The sequence below is a fragment of the Tachypleus tridentatus genome, chromosome 3, assembly GCF_004210375.1.
Source record: "Tachypleus tridentatus isolate NWPU-2018 chromosome 3, ASM421037v1, whole genome shotgun sequence".
NCBI lineage: Eukaryota > Metazoa > Arthropoda > Merostomata > Xiphosura > Limulidae > Tachypleus > Tachypleus tridentatus.
Genome location: NC_134827.1, coordinates 39,904,915 through 39,929,691, shown reverse-complemented (window position 1 = coordinate 39,929,691; position 24,777 = coordinate 39,904,915). Strand labels below are relative to the sequence as shown.

The window sequence follows — 24,777 nt, the reverse complement described above, 5'->3', positions numbered from 1 at the left end:
ACCGACAATTAAACACAGACGAGATACGTCTACTTAACAAAGGACTCAACTTCGCAATAGCACCAAGGTACATTCCAACCATAGAAATCAAAACATGTTTAGAAGACCTAGTCAGGAGACTTGTGATACTTTCTACAGAGAACAAAAACAAGGAAACAACCAACAGAAAGACGACAACTTTGATAATTTTATTGACATCCAACAGCCAAACTTCCCAGGTAAAATTATAAATTTATATTTTCCAGAAACACCTAAAAACAACATCTTAAACGATTTTTTCAAAGAATTTTCTCACAAAACCATCAACATAATTTCACAAAACAGAAAGCTAAAAAATAATCTTACAAAAAGAGACATTAATTCCATTAAAAACCTAAAATAAGACAAAAACAAAAATTCTAAAAGCAGATAAAGGTAACGCTATAGTCATAATGAACACGAGTGAATACATCCAAAAAATGAATAACATCCTATCAGACACGAACAAATTTAAACCAATACACACAAATCCAACAAAGACACACGAGACGCAACTGAACAAATTGCTACTACAAATGAAAAAAGCCAACACAGTTTCACAAACACTTTATTCCTACCTACGTAAAACCGACTCACGCACACCGCAAATATACGGCATCCCCAAACCTCATAAACCAGATTGTCCATTACGACCAATAATGTCCACATATGAATCGTTTAATTACAATCTTGGTAAATACATAGCATGGGCATTCTCCAAATATGTAACATCAGCCAGCTCATTCATCAAAGACTCTTTTAATTTCAAGTCTAATCTTAAGCCACTTACTCATAAAGCCTTAACGGCCAGTTTCGATGTTATATCCCTCTTTACAGAAGTTCCAACCACTGAAGCCTGCAAGATAACCTTAGAACTCTATATCGGAGACCCTAACCCAACCATAGAAATTCCCAGTAACCAATTAGCAACCCTCATAGAATTCACCACGATAAAGACAAACTTCATGTTCAACAACCAAAACTATATACAAACAAATGGCCTAAGCATGGGCAACCCAGTATCACCAGTTCTAGCCAATATTTTTATGACACAAGTTGAAACACAAGCAATTAACACAGCATTACATCCACCACTATACTGGTACAGATATGTAGATGACACGGTTGCGGGATTCACATATAGAGAACACATACTTAATTTCTTCAATCACATTAACTCTATACATCCCAACATTAACTTCACATGTGAACAGGAAGAAAGCAATCAAATATCATTTCTTAACCTCAAAATTACAAGAACCGACACACAATTCAAAACAGAAGTCCACCGAAAAATAACCCATACTGGACTATACATTGCTTGGGACTCAGCACATGAAACAAAACAAAAACTCAACATACTAAGAAACCAAATAAACACAGCCATAAAACTATGCTCACCAGATAAAATTAACGATGAATTAGACAAAATAAAACAATACTTCATCAACATCAATAAGTTTCCTCCACAAACTGTAGAAAACATTATACGCACACACCCAGACAGAAAGCAAAATCAACCAACTAAAGTAACTATATCTCACGAATCAAAAAATCACGAAACCATATACTGCTGTATACCATATATTCCTGACATCAGTTAACAAATAACCAACATTTCGCAAAAACTAGTAACAAAATATGACATTCCAGTTAATACCAAATTTATTCAAAAACCAGGCACAAAACTGAGGTCTATACTATGTAAAAACTACACTGACAAACACCACACCAACATTATTTATAAAATACAATGTGATAACTGCCACGACTTCTATATTGGAGAAACAAGTAGAAAATTGGAAACCAGATTCAAAGAACATAAAAAGTCACCTTCACATGTTTTCGAACACTGCAAGTCAAATAAACACAACATAACCATAGAAAACATTCAAATACTAAATAAAGAAACAAACATAAACAAACGCAAAATTAAAGAAGCCTTACTTATACAACAACTTAAACCCAAAATAAACCAATATAAAGGAACGCCTTTATACCTATATTAATATAATAAAATAAATAAAATTATATATTCAAACATCTAATACCTCCCTCTACATTCCGACACTCAGTTACACGTGAACCTGACGATGACCGAAGAAGGTCGAAACGTTGTTAGCTCTTCTATGTAAAATATTTTCTCAACCCAAACGAGCCGTTTTTGCATATAAATTTCTCAACAAGTGGGTTTCTCGACATCACTGAGTGTACAGTACTAATAATAAAGTGGGTCAACAATACTGTACAGTACTATCAATAAAATGGGTCAACAATAGAGTACAGTACCAATAATAAAGTGGGTCAACAATAAGGTACAATACTAATAATAAAGTGAATCAACAATAGTGTACAGCACCATCTATAAAGTGGGTCAACAATAGTGTACAGTACTTTCAATAAAATGGGTCAACAATAGTGTACAGTACTGTCAATAAAATGGGTCAACAATAGTTACAGTACTAATAATAAAGTGGGTCAACAATAGTGTACAGTACTTTTAATAAAGTGGGTCAACAATAGTGTACAGTACTTTCAATAAAGTGGGTCAACAATACTGTACAGTATTACCAATAAAGTGGGTCAACAATAGTGTACAGTAATATCAATATAATGGGTCAACAATACTGTACAGTACTATCTATAAAGTGGGTCAATAATATGTACAGTACTATCTATAAAGTGGGTCAACAATATGTACAGTACTATCAATAAAGTGGGTGAACAATTGTGTACAGTATTTTCAATAAAGTGGGTCAACAATACTGTACAGTATTACCAATAAAGTGGGTCAACAATAGTGTACAGTACTTTCAATAAAGTGGGTCAACAATACTGTACAGTATTACCAATAAAGTAAGTCAACAATAGTGTACAGTAATATCAATATAATGGGTGAACAATACTGTACAGTACTATCTATAAAGTGGGTCAATAATATGTACAGTACTATCTATAAAGTGGGTCAACAATATGTACAGTACTATCAATAAAGTGGGTGAACAATTGTGTACAGTATTTTCAATAAAGTGGGTCAACAGTAGTGTACAGTACTTTCAATAAAGTGGGTCAACAATACTGTACAGTATTACCAATAAAGTGGGTCAACAATAGTGTACAGTACTTTCAATAAAGTGGGTCAACAATACTGACAGTATTACTAATAAAGTGGGTCAACAATAGTGTACAGTAATATCAATATAATGGGTCAACAATACTGTACAATACTATCTATAAAGTGGGTCAATAATATGTACTGTACTATCTATAAAGTAAGTCAACAATATGTACAGTACTATCAATAAAGTGGGTGAACAATTGTGTACAGTACTATCAATAAAGTGGGTCAACAGTAGTGTACAGTACTATCAATATAATGGGTCAACAATACTGTACAGTACTATCTATAAAGTGGGTCAACAGTAGTGTACAGTACTATCAATAAAGTGGGTCAACAGTAGTGTACAGTACTATCAATAAACTGGGTCAACAATAGTGTACAGCACTTTCAGTAAAGTGGGTTAACAATAGTGTACACTACTTTAAATAAAGTGGGTCAACAATAGTGTACAGTACTATCAATAAAATGGGTCAATAATAGTGTATAGTACTATCAATAAAGTGGGTCAACAATAGTGTACAGTACAATCAATAAAGTGGGTCAACAGTAGTGTACAGTTCTATCAATAAAATGGGTCAATAACAGTGTACAGTACTATCAATAAAGTGGGTCAACAAAAGTGTACAGTACTATCAATAAAATGGGTCAATAATAGTATACAGTACTATCAATAAAATGGGTCAACAATATTGTACACTACTTTCAATAAAGTGGGTCAACAATTGTGTACAGTATTTTCAATAAAGTGGGTCAACAGTAGTGTACAGTACTATCAATAAAGTGGGTCAACAGTAGTGTACAATACTATCAATATAATGGTTCATCAACAGTAGTGTACAATACTATCAATATAATGGTTCATCAACAGTGTACAATACTATCAATATAATGGTTCATCAACAGTAGTGTACAGTACTATCAATATAATGGTTCATCAACAGTGTACAATACTATCAATATAATGGTTCATCAACAGTAGTGTACAATACTATCAATATAATGGTTCATCAACAGTGTACAATACTATCAATATAATGGTTCATCAACAGTGTACAGTACTATCAATATAATGGTTCATCAACAGTAGTGTACAATACTATCAATATAATGGTTCATCAACAGTAGTGTACAGTACTATCAATATAATGGTTCATCAACAGTAGTGTACAGTACTATCAATATAATGGTTCATCAACAGTGTACAGTACTATCAATATAATGGTTCATCAACAGTAGTGTACAATACTATCAATATAATGGTTCATCAACAGTGTACAATACTATCAATATAATGGTTCATCAACAGTGTACAGTACTATCAATATAATGGTTCATCAACAGTAGTGTACAATACTATCAATATAATGGTTCATCAACAGTAGTGTACAGTACTATCAATATAATGGTTCATCAACAGTGTACAGTACTATCAATATAATGGTTCATCAACAGTGTACAGTACTATCAATATAATGGTTCATCAACAGTGTACAGTACTATCAATATAATGGTTCATCAACAGTGTACAGTACTATCAATATAATGGTTCATCAACAGTGTACAGTACTATCAATATAATGGTTCATCAACAGTGTACAGTACTATCAATATAATGGTTCATCAACAGTGTACAGTACTATCAATATAATGGTTCATCAACAGTGTACAGTACTATCAATATAATGGTTCATCAACAGTGTACAGTACTATCAATATAATGGTTCATCAACAGTGTACAGTACTATCAATATAATGGTTCATCAACAGTGTACAGTACTATCAATATAATGGTTCATCAACAGTGTACAGTACTATCAATATAATGGTTCATCAACAGTGTACAGTACTATCAATATAATGGTTCATCAACAGTGTACAGTACTATCAATATAATGGTTCATCAACAGTGTACAGTACTATCAATATAATGGTTCATCAACAGTGTACAGTACTATCAATATAATGGTTCATCAACAGTGTACAGTACTATCAATATAATGGTTCATCAACAGTGTACAGTACTATCAATATAATGGTTCATCAACAGTGTACAGTACTATCAATATAATGGTTCATCAACAGTGTACAGTACTATCAATATAATGGTTCATCAACAGTAGTGTACAATACTATCAATATAATGGTTCATCAACAGTGTACAGTACTATCAATATAATGGTTCATCAACAGTGTACAGTACTATCAATATAATGGTTCATCAACAGTGTACAGTACTATCAATATAATGGTTCATCAACAGTGTACAGTACTATCAATATAATGGTTCATCAACAGTGTACAGTACTATCAATATAATGGTTCATCAACAGTGTACAGTACTATCAATATAATGGTTCATCAACAGTAGTGTACAATACTATCAATATAATGGTTCATCAACAGTAGTGTACAATACTATCAATATAATGGTTCATCAACAGTAGTGTACAATACTATCAATATAATGGTTCATCAACAGTAGTGTACAATACTATCAATATAATGGTTCATCAACAGTAGTGTACAGTACTATCAATATAATGGTTCATCAACAGTGTACAGTACTATCAATATAATGGTTCATCAACAGTGTACAGTACTATCAATATAATGGTTCATCAACAGTAGTGTACAATACTATCAATATAATGGTTCATCAACAGTAGTGTACAGTACTATCAATATAATGGTTCATCAACAGTGTACAGTACTATCAATATAATGGTTCATCAACAGTGTAAAGTACTATCAATATAATGGTTCATCAACAGTGTACAGTACTATCAATATAATGGTTCATCAACAGTGTACAGTACTATCAATATAATGGTTCATCAACAGTGTACAGTACTATCAATATAATGGTTCATCAACAGTGTACAGTACTATCAATATAATGGTTCATCAACAGTGTACAGTACTATCAATATAATGGTTCATCAACAGTGTACAGTACTATCAATATAATGGTTCATCAACAGTGTACAGTACTATCAATATAATGGTTCATCAACAGTGTACAGTACTATCAATATAATGGTTCATCAACAGTAGTGTACAGTACTATCAATATAATGGTTCATCAACAGTGTACAGTACTATCAATATAATGGTTCATCAACAGTGTACAGTACTATCAATATAATGGTTCATCAACAGTGTACAGTACTATCAATATAATGGTTCATCAACAGTAGTGTACAGTACTATCAATATAATGGTTCATCAACAGTGTACAGTACTATCAATATAATGGTTCATCAACAGTGTACAGTACTATCAATATAATGGTTCATCAACAGTGTACAGTACTATCAATATAATGGTTCATCAACAGTGTACAGTACTATCAATATAATGGTTCATCAACAGTGTACAGTACTATCAATATAATGGTTCATCAACAGTGTACAGTACTATCAATATAATGGTTCATCAACAGTAGTGTACAGTACTATCAATATAATGGTTCATCAACAGTGTACAGTACTATCAATATAATGGTTCATCAACAGTGTACAGTACTATCAATATAATGGTTCATCAACAGTGTACAGTACTATCAATATAATGGTTCATCAACAGTGTACAGTACTATCAATATAATGGTTCATCAACAGTAGTGTACAGTACTATCAATATAATGGTTCATCAACAGTGTACAGTACTATCAATATAATGGTTCATCAACAGTGTACAGTACTATCAATATAATGGTTCATCAACAGTGTACAGTACTATCAATATAATGGTTCATCAACAGTGTACAGTACTATCAATATAATGGTTCATCAACAGTGTACAGTACTATCAATATAATGGTTCATCAACAGTGTACAGTACTATCAATATAATGGTTCATCAACAGTGTACAGTACTATCAATATAATGGTTCATCAACAGTGTACAATACTATCAATATAATGGTTCATCAACAGTGTACAATACTATCAATATAATGGTTCATCAACAGTAGTGTACAATACTATCAATATAATGGTTCATCAACAGTGTACAGTACTATCAATATAATGGTTCATCAACAGTGTACAGTACTATCAATATAATGGTTCATCAACAGTGTACAGTACTATCAATATAATGGTTCATCAACAGTGTACAGTACTATCAATATAATGGTTCATCAACAGTGTACAATACTATCAATATAATGGTTCATCAACAGTGTACAGTACTATCAATATAATGGTTCATCAACAGTAGTGTACAGTACTATTAATATAATGGTTCATCAACAGTATACAGTACTATCAATATAATGGTTCATCAACAGTGTACAGTACTATTAATATAATGGTTCATCAACAGTGTACAGTACTATCAATATAATGGTTCATCAACAGTAGTGTACAATACTATTAATATAATGGTTCATCAACAGTAGTGTACAATACTATTAATATAATGGTTCATCAACAGTGTACAGTACTATCAATATAATGGTTCATCAACAGTGTACAGTACTATCAATATAATGGTTCATCAACAGTGTACAGTACTATCAATATAATGGTTCATCAACAGTGTACAGTACTATCAATATAATGGTTCATCAACAGTGTACAGTACTATCAATATAATGGTTCATCAACAGTGTACAGTACTATCAATATAATGGTTCATCAACAGTGTACAGTACTATCAATATAATGGTTCATCAACAGTGTACAGTACTATCAATATAATGGTTCATCAACAGTGTACAGTACTATCAATATAATGGTTCATCAACAGTGTACAGTACTATCAATATAATGGTTCATCAACAGTGTACAGTACTATCAATATAATGGTTCATCAACAGTGTACAGTACTATCAATATAATGGTTCATCAACAGTGTACAGTACTATCAATATAATGGTTCATCAACAGTAGTGTACAATACTATCAATATAATGGTTCATCAACAGTGTACAGTACTATCAATATAATGGTTCATCAACAGTGTACAGTACTATCAATATAATGGTTCATCAACAGTGTACAGTACTATCAATATAATGGTTCATCAACAGTGTACAGTACTATCAATATAATGGTTCATCAACAGTGTACAGTACTATCAATATAATGGTTCATCAACAGTGTACAGTACTATCAATATAATGGTTCATCAACAGTGTACAGTACTATCAATATAATGGTTCATCAACAGTGTACAGTACTATCAATATAATGGTTCATCAACAGTGTACAATACTATCAATATAATGGTTCATCAACAGTGTACAATACTATCAATATAATGGTTCATCAACAGTGTACAATACTATCAATATAATGGTTCATCAACAGTGTACAGTACTATCAATATAATGGTTCATCAACAGTAGTGTACAATACTATCAATATAATGGTTCATCAACAGTGTACAGTACTATCAATATAATGGTTCATCAACAGTGTACAATACTATCAATATAATGGTTCATGAACAGTGTACAGTATTATCAATATAATGGTTCATCAACAGTGTACAATACTATCAATATAATGGTTCATCAACAGTGTACAGTACTATCAATATAATGGTTCATGAACAGTGTACAGTACTATCAATATAATGGTTCATCAACAGTGTACAATACTATCAATATAATGGTTCATCAACAGTGTACAATACTATCAATATAATGGTTCATCAACAGTATACAGTACTATCAATATAATGGTTCATCAACAGTGTACAGTACTATCAATATAATGGTTCATCAACAGTGTACAGTACTATCAATATAATGGTTCATCAACAGTGTACAATACTATCAATATAATGGTTCATCAACAGTGTACAGTACTATCAATATAATGGTTCATCAACAGTGTACAGTACTATCAATATAATGGTTCATCAACAGTGTACAGTACTATCAATATAATGGTTCATCAACAGTGTACAGTACTATCAATATAATGGTTCATCAACAGTAGTGTACAGTACTATCAATATAATGGTTCATCAACAGTGTACAGTACTATCAATATAATGGTTCATCAACAGTGTACAGTACTATCAATATAATGGTTCATCAACAGTGTACAGTACTATCAATATAATGGTTCATCAACAGTGTACAGTACTATCAATATAATGGTTCATCAACAGTGTACAATACTATCAATATAATGGTTCATCAACAGTCGTATCAGTAATTAAGCTCATCATTAATTCTTCATATTTTCTCGTCTTATATTTCCTTACGATGTGATATAAGCAGGAAATTAAATAGTTGTTGAAAGTTTTATTAACTGTTTTTGAATAAAATGCATTTTCGGGTCATTGCCAAATTGTTATTATCAAAACAGATCTGTTGCAATGTGTATGGTGTTTAAGTTAAACTAACTTAAAGAAATGATATAACCTCTAGCCACTTTTTCAATTCAATTCACATTTTTGATGATGAAGGAAAACTTTTGAATTCTTTGAAACAGATTGTTCACTGAATACAGAGACTGACTATAATAATAATATTAGCCCAATTTTGGAGCCAACCACCACATTGTCACAGTTCATTTCGCTTTTACACTTGTCTTTGTGTTCATATAATTCATGCTGTTACACGACACAGCCTGTAACATACCACATCTGGGACACGACTTGTTGCAGGTCTTTTTCTTGATGGTCCTGGATTCCCAAAATAATCCATACTTCTTTATTTTCCAATGGTTTTAATTACAGAGGCTATTCTCATCTTGGAAATTGTAAATCCCCATTGTGATTAAATAGTCATGGAGTGAACTATGAATAATTTGTGTCAAACGGGCTGACAGATGTCCTTCCCAAAGGCAGTCAGTTTTCATTACCTACATGATGCTAATCAGTGTCAAAATACGGTTCTATTAAACGCCATCTCAATTTTACTTTAAATTGGCTTTGGTTGTCACGTCCCTTACTGGTTTGCATATTCCAAATTATTTTAATATACCATACTCAACCGTCTGTAATATATTAGTAGCATGAATGTCATTCTTCCGATTCCTATGCACGACGAAAAATATGTTTTGCTCACGAGAAGTAAACAACAAAGTTAAAATATACTAATATTCAAAAGTTCATAACGAATCTTTAGATAATTTAAACTCCAGGCTAAGGGTTATTACCACAAAATGTCTTAAGTTTACTTTTATCTACGATTACTCGTAAAAGAAACTAGAATTGCTGTAACTCAATACACTCTCGCTTCTTTCATGCTAAAGTATACAATTTTGACAATGACGACAAACCTTATTATCATTTTGCCTAAAGACTTACGAGAAGCACGAATTATAATGGCTGCGCAGGCCCTCTAGTGTCAGCATACTGCAGTCATGCTCAACATGGATGTTCTCCACAGAATCCCAGAATCCCACCTGCTGCTTCCACTCGCACAGAAACAATGCTTCGTGTAAGCTTATGTTATCGTAACCATACTGTTGGCAGTTGGATTTTGACAGAATTGAAGGGTCGGACTTTGATTGGCGGATGTGTAAACCTAAATGTTAAAATACATAAGTTAGACTTCCTAATAAAGTCAACCAAACATACTGAACTTGAAACGAAACGAAAAAACTTAAATCAAAAGTAGTTTTTATTAACCAAGAAAAACGTATATTTTAAAATCACACATGAATTCAAACACTTCATTTTAAGGATATTGTTTCTGGAACAAATAAGGTTTTGTTTATTACAAGTAAATATTAAAACAAATATCAGGTTTGAGTATGGATGACCGTAAGGTTTTGTTTATTACAAGTAGATATTAAAACAAATATCAGGTTTGAGTATGGGTGACCGCAAGGTTTTGTTTATTACAAGTAGACATTAAAACAAATATCAGGTTTGAGTATGGGTGAACGTAAGGTTTTGTTTATTACCAGTAGATATTAAAACAAATATCAGGTTTGAGTATGGGTGAACGTAAGGTTTTGTTTATTACAAGTAGACATTAAAACAAATATCAGGTTTGAGTATGGGTGTCCGTAAGGGTTTGTTTATTACAAGTAGACATTAAAACAAATATCAGGTTTGGGTATGGGTGACCGCAAGGCTTTGTTTATTACAAGTAGATATTAAAACAAATATCAGGTTTGAGTATGGGTGACCGCAAGGTTTTGTTTATTACAAGTAGACAATAAAACAAATATCAGGTTTGAGTATGGGTGTCCGTAAGGTTTTGTTTATTACAAGTAGATATTAAAACAAATATCAGGTTTGAGTATGGGTGAACGTAAGGTTTTGTTTATTACAAGTAGATATTAAAACAAATATCAGGTTTGAGTATGGGTGACCGTAAGGTTTTGTTTATTACAGGTAGACATTAAAACAAATATCAGGTTTGAGTATGGGTGACCGTACGGTTTTGTTTATTACAAGTAGACATTAAAACAAATATCAGGTTTGAGTATGGGTGACCGTAAGGTTTTGTTTATTACAGGTAGACATTAAAACAAATATCAGGTCTGAGTATGGGTGACCGTAAGGTTTTGTTTATTACAAGTAGATATTAAAACAAATATCAGGTTTGAGTATGGGTGAACGTAAGGTTTTGTTTATTACAAGTAGATATTAAAACAAATATCAGGTTTGAGTATGGGTGAACGTAAGGTTTTGTTTATTACAAGTAGATATTAAAACAAATATCAGGTTTGAGTATGGATGACCGTAAGGTTTTGTTTATTACAAGTAGATATTAAAACAAATATCAGGTTTGAGTATGGGTGACCGCAAGGTTTTGTTTATTACAAGTAGACATTAAAACAAATATCAGGTTTGAGTATGGGTGAACGTAAGGTTTTGTTTATTACCAGTAGATATTAAAACAAATATCAGGTTTGAGTATGGGTGAACGTAAGGTTTTGTTTATTACAAGTAGACATTAAAACAAATATCAGGTTTGAGTATGGGTGTCCGTAAGGGTTTGTTTATTACAAGTAGACATTAAAACAAATATCAGGTTTGGGTATGGGTGACCGCAAGGCTTTGTTTATTACAAGTAGATATTAAAACAAATATCAGGTTTGAGTATGGGTGACCGCAAGGTTTTGTTTATTACAAGTAGACATTAAAACAAATATCAGGTTTGAGTATGGGTGTCCGTAAGGTTTTGTTTATTACAAGTAGATATTAAAACAAATATCAGGTTTGAGTATGGGTGAACGTAAGGTTTTGTTTATTACAAGTAGATATTAAAAGAAATATCAGGTTTGAGTATGGGTGACCGTAAGGTTTTGTTTATTTCAAGTAGACATTAAAACAAATATCAGGTTTGAGTATGGGTGACCGTAAGGTTTTGTTTATTACAGGTAGACATTAAAACAAATATCAGGTTTGAGTATGGGTGACCGTAAGGTTTTGTTTATTACAAGTAGATATTAAAACAAATATCAGGTTTGAGTATGGGTGAACGTAAGATTTTGTTTATTACAAGTAGACATTAAAACAAATATCAGGTTTGAGTATGGGTGAACGTAAGGTTTTGTTTATTACAAGTAGACATTAAAACAAATATCAGGTTTGAGTATGGGTGAACGTAAGGTTTTGTTTATTACAAGTAGATATTAAAACAAATATCAGGTTTGAGTATGGGTGAACGTAAGGTTTTGTTTATTACAAGTAGATATTAAAACAAATATCAGGTTTGAGTATGGGTGACCGTAAGGTTTTGTTTATTACAAGTAGACATTAAAACAAATATCAGGTTTGAGTATGGGTGACCGTAAGGTTTTGTTTATTACAAGTAGACATTAAAACAAATATCAGGTTTGAGTATGGGTGACCGTAAGGTTTTGTTTATTACAAGTATACATTAAAACAAATATCAGGTTTGAGTATGGATGTCCGTAAGGCTTTGTTTATTACAAGTAGACATTAAAACAAATATCAGGTTTGAGTATGGGTGTCCGTAGGGTTTTGTTTATTACAGGTAGACATTAAAACAAATATCAGGTTTGAGTATGGGTGACCGTAAGGTTTTGTTTATTACAAGTAGACATTAAAACAAATATCAGGTTTGAGTATGGATGCCCGTAAGGGTTTGTTTGTTACAGGTAGACATTAAAACAAATATCAGGTTTGAGTATGGGTGACCGTAAGGTTTTGTTTATTACAAGTAGATATTAAAACAAATATCAGGTTTGAGTATGGGTGACCGTAAGGCTTTGTTTATTACAAGTATACATTAAAACAAATATCAGGTTTGAGTATGGATGTCCGTAAGGCTTTGTTTATTACAAGTAGACATAAAAACAAATATCAGGTTTGAGTATGGGTGTCCGTAAGGTTTTGTTTATTACAAGTAGATATTAAAACAAATATCAGGTTTGAGTATGGGTGACCGTAAGGCTTTGTTTATTACAAGTATACATTAAAACAAATATCAGGTTTGAGTATGGATGTCCGTAAGGCTTTGTTTATTACAGGTAGACATTAAAACAAATATCAGGTTTGAGTATGGGTGCCCGTAAGGTTTTGTTTATTACAAGTAGACATTAAAACAAATATCAGGTTTGAGTATGGGTGTCCGTAAGGTTTTGTTTATTACAAGTAGATATTAAAACAAATATCAGGTTTGAGTATGGGTGACCGTAAGGTTTTGTTTATTACAAATAGACATTAAAACAAATATCAGGTTTGAGTATGGGTGAACGTAAGGTTTTGTTTATTACAAGTAGATATTAAAACAAATATCAGGTTTGAGTATGGGTGAACGTAAGGTTTTGTTTATTACAAGTAGATATTAAAACAAATATCAGGTTTGGGTATGGGTGAACGTAAGGCTTTGTTTATTACCACTAGATATTAAAACAAATATCAGGTTTGAGTATGGGTGACCGTAAGGTTTTGTTTATTACAGGTAGATATTAAAACAAATATCAGGTTTGAGTATGGGTGACCGTAAGGTTTTGTTTATTACAAGTATACATTAAAACAAATATCAGGTTTGAGTATGGATGTCCGTAAGGCTTTGTTTATTACAAGTAGACATTAAAACAAATATCAGGTTTGAGTATGGGTGACCGTAAGGTTTTGTTTATTACAAGTATACATTAAAACAAATATCAGGTTTGAGTATGGATGTCCGTAAGGCTTTGTTTATTACAAGTAGACATTAAAACAAATATCAGGTTTGAGTATGGGTGTCCGTAAGGTTTTGTTTATTACAGGTAGACATTAAAACAAATATCAGGTTTGAGTATGGGTGACCGTAAGGTTTTGTTTATTACAAGTAGACATTAAAACAAATATCAGGTTTGAGTATGGGTGACCGTAAGGTTTTGTTTATTACAAGTAGACATTAAAACAAATATCAGGTTTGAGTATGGATGCCCGTAAGGGTTTGTTTGTTACAGGTAGACATTAAAACAAATATCAGGTTTGAGTATGGGTGACCGTAAGGTTTTGTTTATTACAAGTAGATATTAAAACAAATATCAGGTTTGAGTATGGGTGACCGTAAGGCTTTGTTTATTACAAGTATACATTAAAACAAATATCAGGTTTGAGTATGGATGTCCGTAAGGTTTTGTTTATTACAAGTAGACATTAAAACAAATATCAGGTTTGAGTATGGGTGAACGTAAGGTTTTGTTTATTACAAGTAGATATTAAAACAAATATCAGGTTTGAGTATGGGTGACCGTAAGGCTTTGTTTATTACAAGTATACATTAAAACAAATATCAGGTTTGAGTATGGATGTCCGTAAGGCTTTGTTTATTACAGGTAGACATTAAAACAAATATCAGGTTTGAGTATGGATGTCCGTAAGGTTTTGTTTATTACAAGTAGACATTAAAACAAATATCAGGTTTGAGTATGGGTGACCGTAAGGTTTTGTTTATTACAAGTAGACATTAAAACAAATATCAGGTTTGAGTATGGGTGAACGTAAGGCTTTGTTTATTACCAGTAGATATTAAAACAAATATCAGGTTTGAGTATGGGTGACCGTAAGGTTTTGTTTATTACAGGTAGACATTAAAACAAATATCAGGTTTGAGTATGGGTGTCCGCAAGGCTTTGTTTATTACAAGTAGATATTAAAACTAATATCAGGTTTGAGTATGGGTGACCGTAAGGTTTTGTTTATTACAAGTAGACATTAAAACAAATATCAGGTTTGAGTATGGATGTCCGTAAGGTTTTGTTTATTACAAGTAGACATTAAAACAAATATCAGGTTTGAGTATGGATGTCCGTAAGGCTTTGTTTATTACCAGTAGATATTAAAACAAATATCAGGTTTGAGTATGGATGTCCGTAAGGTTTTGTTTATTACAAGTAGACATTAAAACAAATATCAGGTTTGAGTATGGATGTCCGTAAGGCTTTGTTTATTACAAGTAGACATTAAAACAAATATCAGGTTTGAGTATGGGTGACCGTAAGGTTTTGTTTATTACAAGTAGACATTAAAACAAATATCAGGTTTGAGTATGGTTGAACGTAAGGCTTTGTTTATTACAAGTAGACATTAAAACAAATATCAGGTTTGAGTATGGGTGACCGTAAGGTTTTGTTTATTACAAGTAGACATTAAAACAAATATCAGGTTTGAGTATGGTTGAACGTAAGGCTTTGTTTATTACAAGTATATATTAAAACAAATATCAGGTTTGAGTATGGGTGACCGTAAGGCTTTGTTTATTACCAGTAGATATTAAAACAAATATCAGGTTTGAGTATGGATGTCCGTAAGGTTTTGTTTATTACAAGTAGACATTAAAACAAATATCAGGTTTGAGTATGGGTGACCGTAAGGTTTTGTTTATTACAAGTAGACATTAAAACAAATATCAGGTTTGAGTATGGGTGAACGTAAGGCTTTGTTTATTACCAGTAGATATTAAAACAAATATCAGGTTTGAGTATGGATGTCCGTAAGGTTTTGTTTATTACAAGTAGACATTAAAACAAATATCAGGTTTGAGTATGGATGTCCGTAAGGCTTTGTTTATTACAGGTAGACATTAAAACAAATATCAGGTTTGAGTATGGGTGTCCGTAAGGCTTTGTTTATTACAGGTAGACATTAAAACAAATATCAGATTTAAGTATGGGTGTCCGTAAGGCTTTGTTTATTACAGGTAGACATTAAAACAAATATCAGGTTTGAGTATGGGTGCCCGTAAGGTTTTGTTTATTACAAGTAGACATTAAAACAAATATCAGGTTTGAGTATGGGTGTCCGTAAGGTTTTGTTTATTACAGGTAGACATTAAAACAAATATCAGGTTTGAGTATGGGTGTCCGTAAGGCTTTGTTTATTACAAGTAGATATTAAAACTAATATCAGGTTTGAGTATGGGTGACCGTAAGGTTTTGTTTATTACAAGTAGACATTAAAACAAATATCAGGTTTGAGTATGGGTGCCCGTAAGGCTTTGTTTATTACAAGTAGATATTAAAACTAATATCAGGTTTGAGTATGGATGTCCGTAAGTTTTTGTTTATTACAAGTAGACATTAAAACAAATATCAGGTTTGAGTATGGGTGCCCGTAAGGTTTTGTTTATTACAAGTAGACATTAAAACAAATATCAGGTTTGAGTATGGGTGACCGTAAGGTTTTGTTTATTACAAGTAGACATTAAAACAAATATCAGGTTTGAGTATGGGTGCCCGTAAGGCTTTGTTTATTACAAGTAGACATTAAAACAAATATCAGGTTTGAGTATGGGTGACCGTAAGGTTTTGTTTATTACAAGTAGACATTAAAACAAATATCAGGTTTGAGTATGGGTGCCCGTAAGGTTTTGTTTATTACAAGTAGACATTAAAACAAATATCAGGTTTGAGTATGGGTGACCGTAAGGTTTTGTTTATTACAAGTAGACATTAAAACAAATATCAGGTTTGAGTATGGGTGCCCGTAAGGTTTTGTTTATTACCAGTAGATATTAAAACAAATATCAGGTTTGAGTATGGATGTCCGTAAGGTTTTGTTTATTACAAGTAGACATTAAAACAAATATCAGGTTTGAGTATGGATGTCCGTAAGGCTTTGTTTATTACAGGTAGACATTAAAACAAATATCAGGTTTGAGTATGGGTGTCCGTAAGGCTTTGTTTATTACAGGTGGACATTAAAACAAATATCAGATTTAAGTATGGGTGTCCGTAAGGCTTTGTTTATTACAGGTAGACATTAAAACAAATATCAGGCTTGAGTATGGGTGCCCGTAAGGTTTTGTTTATTACAAGTAGACATTAAAACAAATATCAGGTTTGAGTATGGGTGTCCGTAAGGTTTTGTTTATTACAGGTAGACATTAAAACAAATATCAGGTTTGAGTATGGGTGTCCGTAAGGCTTTGTTTATTACAAGTAGATATTAAAACTAATATCAGGTTTGAGTATGGGTGACCGTAAGGTTTTGTTTATTACAAGTAGACATTAAAACAAATATCAGGTTTGAGTATGGGTGCCCGTAAGGCTTTGTTTATTACAAGTAGATATTAAAACTAATATCAGGTTTGAGTATGGATGTCCGTAAGGTTTTGTTTATTACAAGTAGACATTAAAACAAATATCAGGTTTGAGTATGGGTGCCCGTAAGGTTTTGTTTATTACAAGTAGACATTAAAACAAATATCAGGTTTGAGTATGGGTGACCGTAAGGTTTTGTTTATTACAAGTAGACATTAAAACAAATATCAGGTTTGAGTATGGGTGCCCGTAAGGCTTTGTTTATTACAAGTAGACATTAAAACAAATATCAGGTTTGAATATGGGTGACCGTAAGGTTTTGTTTATTACAAGTAGACATTAAAACAAATATCAGGTTTGAGTATGGGTGCCCGTAAGGTTTTGTTTATTACAAGTAGACATTAAAACAAATATCAGGTTTGAGTATGGGTGACCGTAAGGTTTTGTTTATTACAAGTAGACATTAAAACAAATATCAGGTTTGAGTATGGGTGCCCGTAAGGTTTTGTTTATTACCAGTAGATATTAAAACAAATATCAGGTTTGAGTATGGATGTCCGTAAGGTTTTGTTTATTACAAGTAGACATTAAAACAAATATCAGGTTTGAGTATGGGTGTCCGTAAGGCTTTGTTTATTACAAGTAGATATTAAAACAAATATCAGGTTTGAGTATGGGTGCCCGTAGGAAAAAGAATGGGGTATTTGTCCCCACTTACATTACAAAAAAAATGCACATATTATAAAGTAAACTAAACGTCGTAGTTAAACTAAATGTGTTTAGTAATTATAATTCAAACTGCACATTTGTGTTTGTGTTTAAGTACATATAAACATATAACACATCCTTCTAGTCTGTTGACTTACAATGTACAAGTTGATTCCATACGTACAGTATTGTATAAATGTGTTAAGATAACATATTATTTTGTTATTCATCACACTAATTCTTACATTCTATTACAGAGTGAGAACACTCACCATTCTTTAGAACTACCATATAGTTGTATGAAGGACATGTCATGCGGGTTTTGTTCGAATGAGCATAGCGATCAAATTTAGGGTCTGAAATAACTTGTCATATCACCTCATGTAGTAGCTTAACTTGTCATATCACCTCATGTAGTGGCTTAACTTGTCATGTCACCTCATGTAGTGGCTTAACTTGTCGTGTCACCTCATGTAGTGGCTTAACTTGTCATGTCACCTCATGTAGTGGCTTAACTTGTCATGTCACCTCATGTAGTGGTTTAACTTGTCATGTTACCTCATGTAGTGGCTTAACTTGTCATGTTACCTCATGTAGTGGTTTAACTTGTCGTGTCACCTCATCTAGTGGCTTAACTTGTCATGTCACCTCATGTAGTGGCTTAACTTGTCACGTTACCTCATGTAGTGGCTTAACTTGTCATGTCACCTCATGTAGTGGCTTAACTTGTCATGTCACCTCATGTAGTGGCTTAACTTGTCACGTTACCTCATGTAGTGGCTTAACTTGTCATGTCACCTCATGTAGTGGCTTAACTTGTCATGGTACCTCATGTAGTGGCTTAACTTGTCATGTCACCTCATGTAGTGGCTTAACTTGTCATGTCACCTCATGTAGTGGCTTAACTTGTCATGGTACCTCATGTAGTGGCTTAACTTGTCATGTCACCTCATGTAGTGGCTTAACTTGTCATGTCACCTCATGTAGTGGTTTAACTTGTCATGTCATCTCATGTAGTGGTTTAACTTGTCATGTCACCTCATGTAGTGGTTTAACTTGTCATGTCATCTCATGTAGTGGTTTAACTTGTCATGTCACCTCATGTAGTGGCTTAACTTGTCATGGTACCTCATGTAGTGGCTTAACTTGTCATGGTACCTCATATAGTGGCTTAACTTGTCATGTCACCTCATGTAGTGGCTTAACTTGTCATGTCACCTCATGTAGTGGTTTAACTTGTCATGTCACCTCATGTAGTGGCTTAACTTGTCATGGTACCTCATGTAGTGGCTTAACTTGTCATGGTACCTCATGTAGTGGCTTAACTTGTCATGGTACCTCATGTAGTGGTTTAACTTGTCATGTCACCTCATGTAGTGGCTTAACTTGTCATGTCATCTCATGTAGTGGCTTAGCTTGTCATGGTACCTCATATAGTGGCTTAACTATGTGGAAAGAAGCTAACAAGGAGCCAAACGGTACGTACTAGAAGAAATCAAGTTAATAACACTCCACAAATAAACGTAAATAGAAACAGTGTTTAATAATATGTATTACGTGGTACTGACGTGCCATGGCCCAAAAAACATAGCGAACTTCCAGTACAGCACAGAGTTGATGTAAAAGTTGGACTTGGACAAATTACTACAGACTTGAAATGGACCCCAAATACTGTCAAGTACACCCTAGATCGTGAGACCAAGACAAGTAAATTTAAAAATAGAAGAGACAGAACACCTCAACTGAATGATACTGATGTTAAATATCTTTGTTTATACAGCCTTCAGGACAGAAGGAAGACTGCTACTGATCTCAAGCATGAGATAAACAACCATGTACCAAATGACAGAAAAGTGTCCAGATCTACAGTATCAGAGACACTCAACAAGAATATACTATGTGGTGTAATAGTTAAAACAAACAACTGTACTTTGATCTGCAGATATTGTCACGAAACCGACATTTACTAAAAAATACAAAAACTGGACCGTCGATGATTTGAAAATGATGTTATGGACAGATGAGTCCACGTTTGAAGTATCTGGTTCAAAGCGTAAGATGTACTTCTGGTGTAAGAAAGATAAAAAATACCTAATGCACAGCACCCACTGTAACACGGGGGAAGGCAGTGATGGATTCGGGGTGTTTTTCTGCTGAGGTGACAGTAAGTACTTACAACATAAATAGAATAATGTACCAATGTAAGTACCATCAGATACTGTCATGGTATACCCAGTGGTTTCTGTATTATTTGTAAAGGATTCTACTACCAAGATGATGATGTGTGTGTGTTTTCTTACAGCAAAGCCACATCGGGCTATCTGCTGAGACCACCGAGGGAAAAGAAGATAATAACCCCAAACATTCATCCAACCTATACAGAAATTAATTAGCTAAGAAAGAAGCTGCTGGAGTCATATAAATGATACAATGGTCCCCATACAGCTTTGATCTGAACCCAATTTACCAGATCTGTTATTTGATACATCAAAAACTTGACAAATCACGGCCCCGCATGGCCAGGTGGGTTAAGGCGTTCGACTCATAACCTGAGGGTCGCGGGTTCGAATTCCTGTCACACCAAACATGTTCGCCCTTTCAGCCGTGGGGGCGTTATAATGTTACGATCAATCCCACTATTTGTTGGTAAAAGAGTAGCCCAAGAGTTGGCGGTGGATGGTGATGACTAGCTGCTTTCCCTCTAGTCTTACATTACCAAATTAGGGAAAGCCAGTGCAGATAGCCCTCGTGTAACTTTGCGCAAAATTCAAAACCTGACAAATCAAAAGTTGCTTCTAAAGATAATGTATGGAAGTATATTGGAGACACTTGGAGTAAAATCACAAAAGACACTTTGATTAAATATGTTAAAACAATGTTTGAAATACTTTCTGTATTTATTACAGTAAAAGGGACATACAAAATATTAACTGTTTGATGAACTCAAATTATCCACAAAGTTTGTGTTTCATCTGTGATTTATCTTCCATTGTTCTTAGAAAGTAACCTGAAATCTATTTTTTTTTTTACTTTGTCCTAACACTTTTACACAGTACTGTACGTGTCATCCTCCGAAAATATTTCAGTGGGTGTTCATGGAGTTGGTCCCTAAGGAACAGAAGATGACATTTATAAAAGGAACGAGACTTCTCTATCTTGTTGCAATTGTTAACACATAACAATTTGTTTGAAACAATCAATGTAACTGAAATATCCTCCAACATCAAAAACAAAGCTGTACAAATTGTTTTATACGAACTGTCGTTTTTGTTCCAGAACAAGAACAGAAAATATAACTGTTTTACTATGGACATTTAAACTATCCTATGTCCTTCCTGTTGTCATAAAACAGTAAACACCATACAACTTTAATTTACAGAGTCGTGTCCTTTCAACTCTTGTACGACGACAAAACCAGTTGAATACAATAGGTAACGCCACCCCAACTACGACAAAGAAAGATTTTAAAAGTTTAGACAGACTATGAGTGGAAGGACAGCCGAGTTGAAAGTCTTTGGTTTTGAATCAGATATTTATCTCCAAGTACAAAAATAAACGTTGCCTACACAATAAAATTCATTTAATAATTTTCACAATGTAAAATAATTTTTCAACAAGCGAATTTTGTAAGGTATAAATTTTAAAATTTCAGTAGACATATAGCGCCATCTATGGTTACCAAGGTAACAAAAATTAACTAAGCCTGAAATTTGACAACATATCACTAAGTTATTCTACAGATAATTATCTGTGACTTATTTATTACTATGTGAACATAATCTCAATAACATTTTAATAATCTCTGAGACAAATATCCCTTATATTTGTCTTTTAAGTGTCTTTTAGTGTTCTACAATCTAATTAAAAACACCTAAGGTGTAAAAAAAAAAGGTGCGCTCTAAAAAAGATTGAATTTGGACATAAAGAAATAAGTTTGTTTGCTTTTTAATTTCGCGCAAAGCTACTCAAGGACTATCTGTGCTAGCCGTCCCTAATTTAGCAGTGTCAGACTAGAGGGAAGGCAGCGAGTCATCACCACCCACCGCCAACTCTTGGGCTATTCTTTTACCAACGAATAGTGAGATTGACCGTTACATTATAACGCTCCCACGGTTGAAAGGGCGAGCATGTTTGGTGCGACTGGGAGTCTTCTAGTATTAAAAACACCTCAGGTGTGATAAAAAGGTGCGCCCTAAAAATAATTGAATGTGGACATAAAGTAATAAAACCAAAACTGGTAGCTACAATCATACCACGATAAGAATTCTACATCAAATATTAATTAATTAGGCCGCATTTTTACTTCAACGCGAGCCATGATTTTTCACAAAATCGTTATAATAGTTTACAATAAATTAAAACTGGTGAAAGTTTTATCGAGATATGAAATAATAAATCAAGAAACAAATAATAATTTATAATGTGAAACTTTAAACTTACTTATTGTCGCATTTACAGAGAGTAATGTTCATTTTAGTTGTTGTATCTTGTGACACGTTGCGACACTATAGATGTACTTTGTGAATTCGAAAATGAAAGAGACACCTGAAGTCGCAATTTGTACTGTTATGACGACATGGCGCATGCCATGAATCACGAAAAGAATGATGCACTCTGTACACTACACCATATATGACATGAACTTAAACAGCAAGAAATAAGCCCTTTCAGCCGTGGAGGCGTTATAATGTGACGGCCAATCCCACTATTCGTTGGTAAAAGAGTAACCCAAGAGTTGGCGGTGGGTGGTGATGACTAGCTGCCTTCCCTCTAGCCTTACACTGCTAAATTAGGGACGGCTAGCACAGATAGTCCTCGAGTAGCTTTGTGCGAAATTCAAAACAAACAAACAAGCAAGAAATAAACATAATTTTGGTGTTATTTAGTCTCAAAACAAAACACCTTCGGGAACGCTACAGAAGAACACCTAGTCTATACGACAACTCCAACTCCATTGGACAAATAACATAATCACGTGCCTATGGTGTATAGTGTGTGTTTTCTTATAGCAAACTCACATAGGGCTATCTGCTGAGCCCACCGAGGGGAATCGAACCCCTGATTTTAGCATTGTAAATCAGTAGACTTACCGCTGTAATAGCGGAGGGTTACTATGGTGTATTGGTACAACCTCCTGCCCTTTGGTCTAAGTATTCATCTGTTGTGGTTGTAAATGTGGTCAAGGTGTTTCAACAATCCACAAGTTCAGTGATAATCTGTTGTGGTTGTAAGTGTGGTCAAGGTGTTTCAACAACCCACAAGTTCAGTAATAATCTGTGGTTGTAAGTGTGGTCAAGATGTTTCAACAATCCACAAGTTCAGTGATAATCTGTTGTAGTTGTAAGTGTGGTCAAGGTGTTTCAACAATCCACAAGTTCAGTGATAATCTGTTGTGGTTGTAAGTGTGGTCAAGGTGTTTCAACAATCCACAAGTTCAGTGATAATCTGTTGTGGTTGTAAGTGTGGTCAAGGTGTTTCAACAATCCACAAGTTCAGTGATAATCTGTTGTGGTTGTAAGTGTGGTCAAGATGTTTCAACAATCCACAAGTTCAGTGATAATCTGTTGTGGTTGTAAGTGTGGTCAAGGTGTTTCAACAATCCACAAGTTCAGTAATAATCTGTTGTGGTTGTAAGTGTGGTCAAGGTGTTTCAACAATCCACAAGTTCAGTAATAATCTGTTGTGGTTGTAAGTGTGGACAAGGTGTTTCAACAATCCACAAGTTCAGTAATAATCTGTTGTGGTTGTAAGTGTGGACAAGGTGTTTCAACAATCCACAAGTTCAGTGATAATCTGTTGTGGTTGTAAGTGTGGTCAAGATGTTTCAACAATCCACAAGTTCAGTGATAATCTGTTGTGGTTGTAAGTGTGGTCAAGGTGTTTCAACAATCCACAAGTTCAGTAATAATCTGTTGTGGTTGTAAGTGTGGACAAGGTGTTTCAACAATCCACAAGTTCAGTGATAATCTGTTGTGATTATAAGTGTGGTCAATGTGTTTCAACAATCCACAAGTTCAGTAATGATCTGTTGTGGTTGTAAGTGTGGTCAAGGTGTTTCAACAATCCACAAGTTCAGTGATAATATGTTGTGGTTATAAGTGTGGTCAAGATGTTTCAACAATCCACAAGTTCAGTGATAATCTGTTGTGGTTGTAAGCGTGGTCAAGATGTTTCAACAATCCACAAGTTCAGTGATAATCTGTTGTGGTTGTAAGTGTTGCAGTTGGATGTTAGATTATTAATTAATATAGGTATAAAGATGTTCCTTTATATTGGTTTTAGTTGTTGTATAAGTAGGGTTTCTTTGATTTTGCGTTTTTTATACTTTCTCATCATCAATAAAGATAGGATGGGTGCAGATATATATATATATATATGGGGCTAATTTTAAATAAAATATGCAAACTTCTGACAAACTATGAACTCAATTGACACGAACATGTAACTTTTACAAAAGAGATTTGAAGTTATCTTTACTGAAAATGTCTAAAGTGTTGAGAA

The 24,777-nt window shown here is 33.4% G+C and overlaps 2 protein-coding genes across 4 annotated transcripts in view; one reads left to right on the top strand and one right to left on the bottom strand.

Moving 5' to 3' along the window:
- Window positions 1–20,101, top strand: part of LOC143246736 (hydroxyacid-oxoacid transhydrogenase, mitochondrial-like) — a 100,791-nt gene extending 80,690 nt beyond the window's left edge. The window contains exon 14 of the mRNA XM_076493827.1: window positions 20,057–20,101. Coding sequence (XP_076349942.1) covers window positions 20,057–20,086 — 30 coding nt within the window. The 3' untranslated portion in view covers window positions 20,087–20,101. The remainder of the gene's footprint in view (window positions 1–20,056) is intronic.
- The window catches only part of LOC143246737 (uncharacterized), a 56,435-nt gene that overhangs the window by 4,739 nt on the left and 26,919 nt on the right, over window positions 1–24,777 (bottom strand). For 2 of the 3 annotated variants that reach the window (XM_076493829.1, XM_076493830.1), the window contains one exon: window positions 10,415–10,634. The exons of the other annotated variant lie outside the window; for it this stretch is intronic. In XM_076493829.1, coding sequence (XP_076349944.1) covers window positions 10,415–10,634 — 220 coding nt within the window. The remainder of the gene's footprint in view (window positions 1–10,414; window positions 10,635–24,777) is intronic. 3 annotated transcript variants of the gene reach the window in all.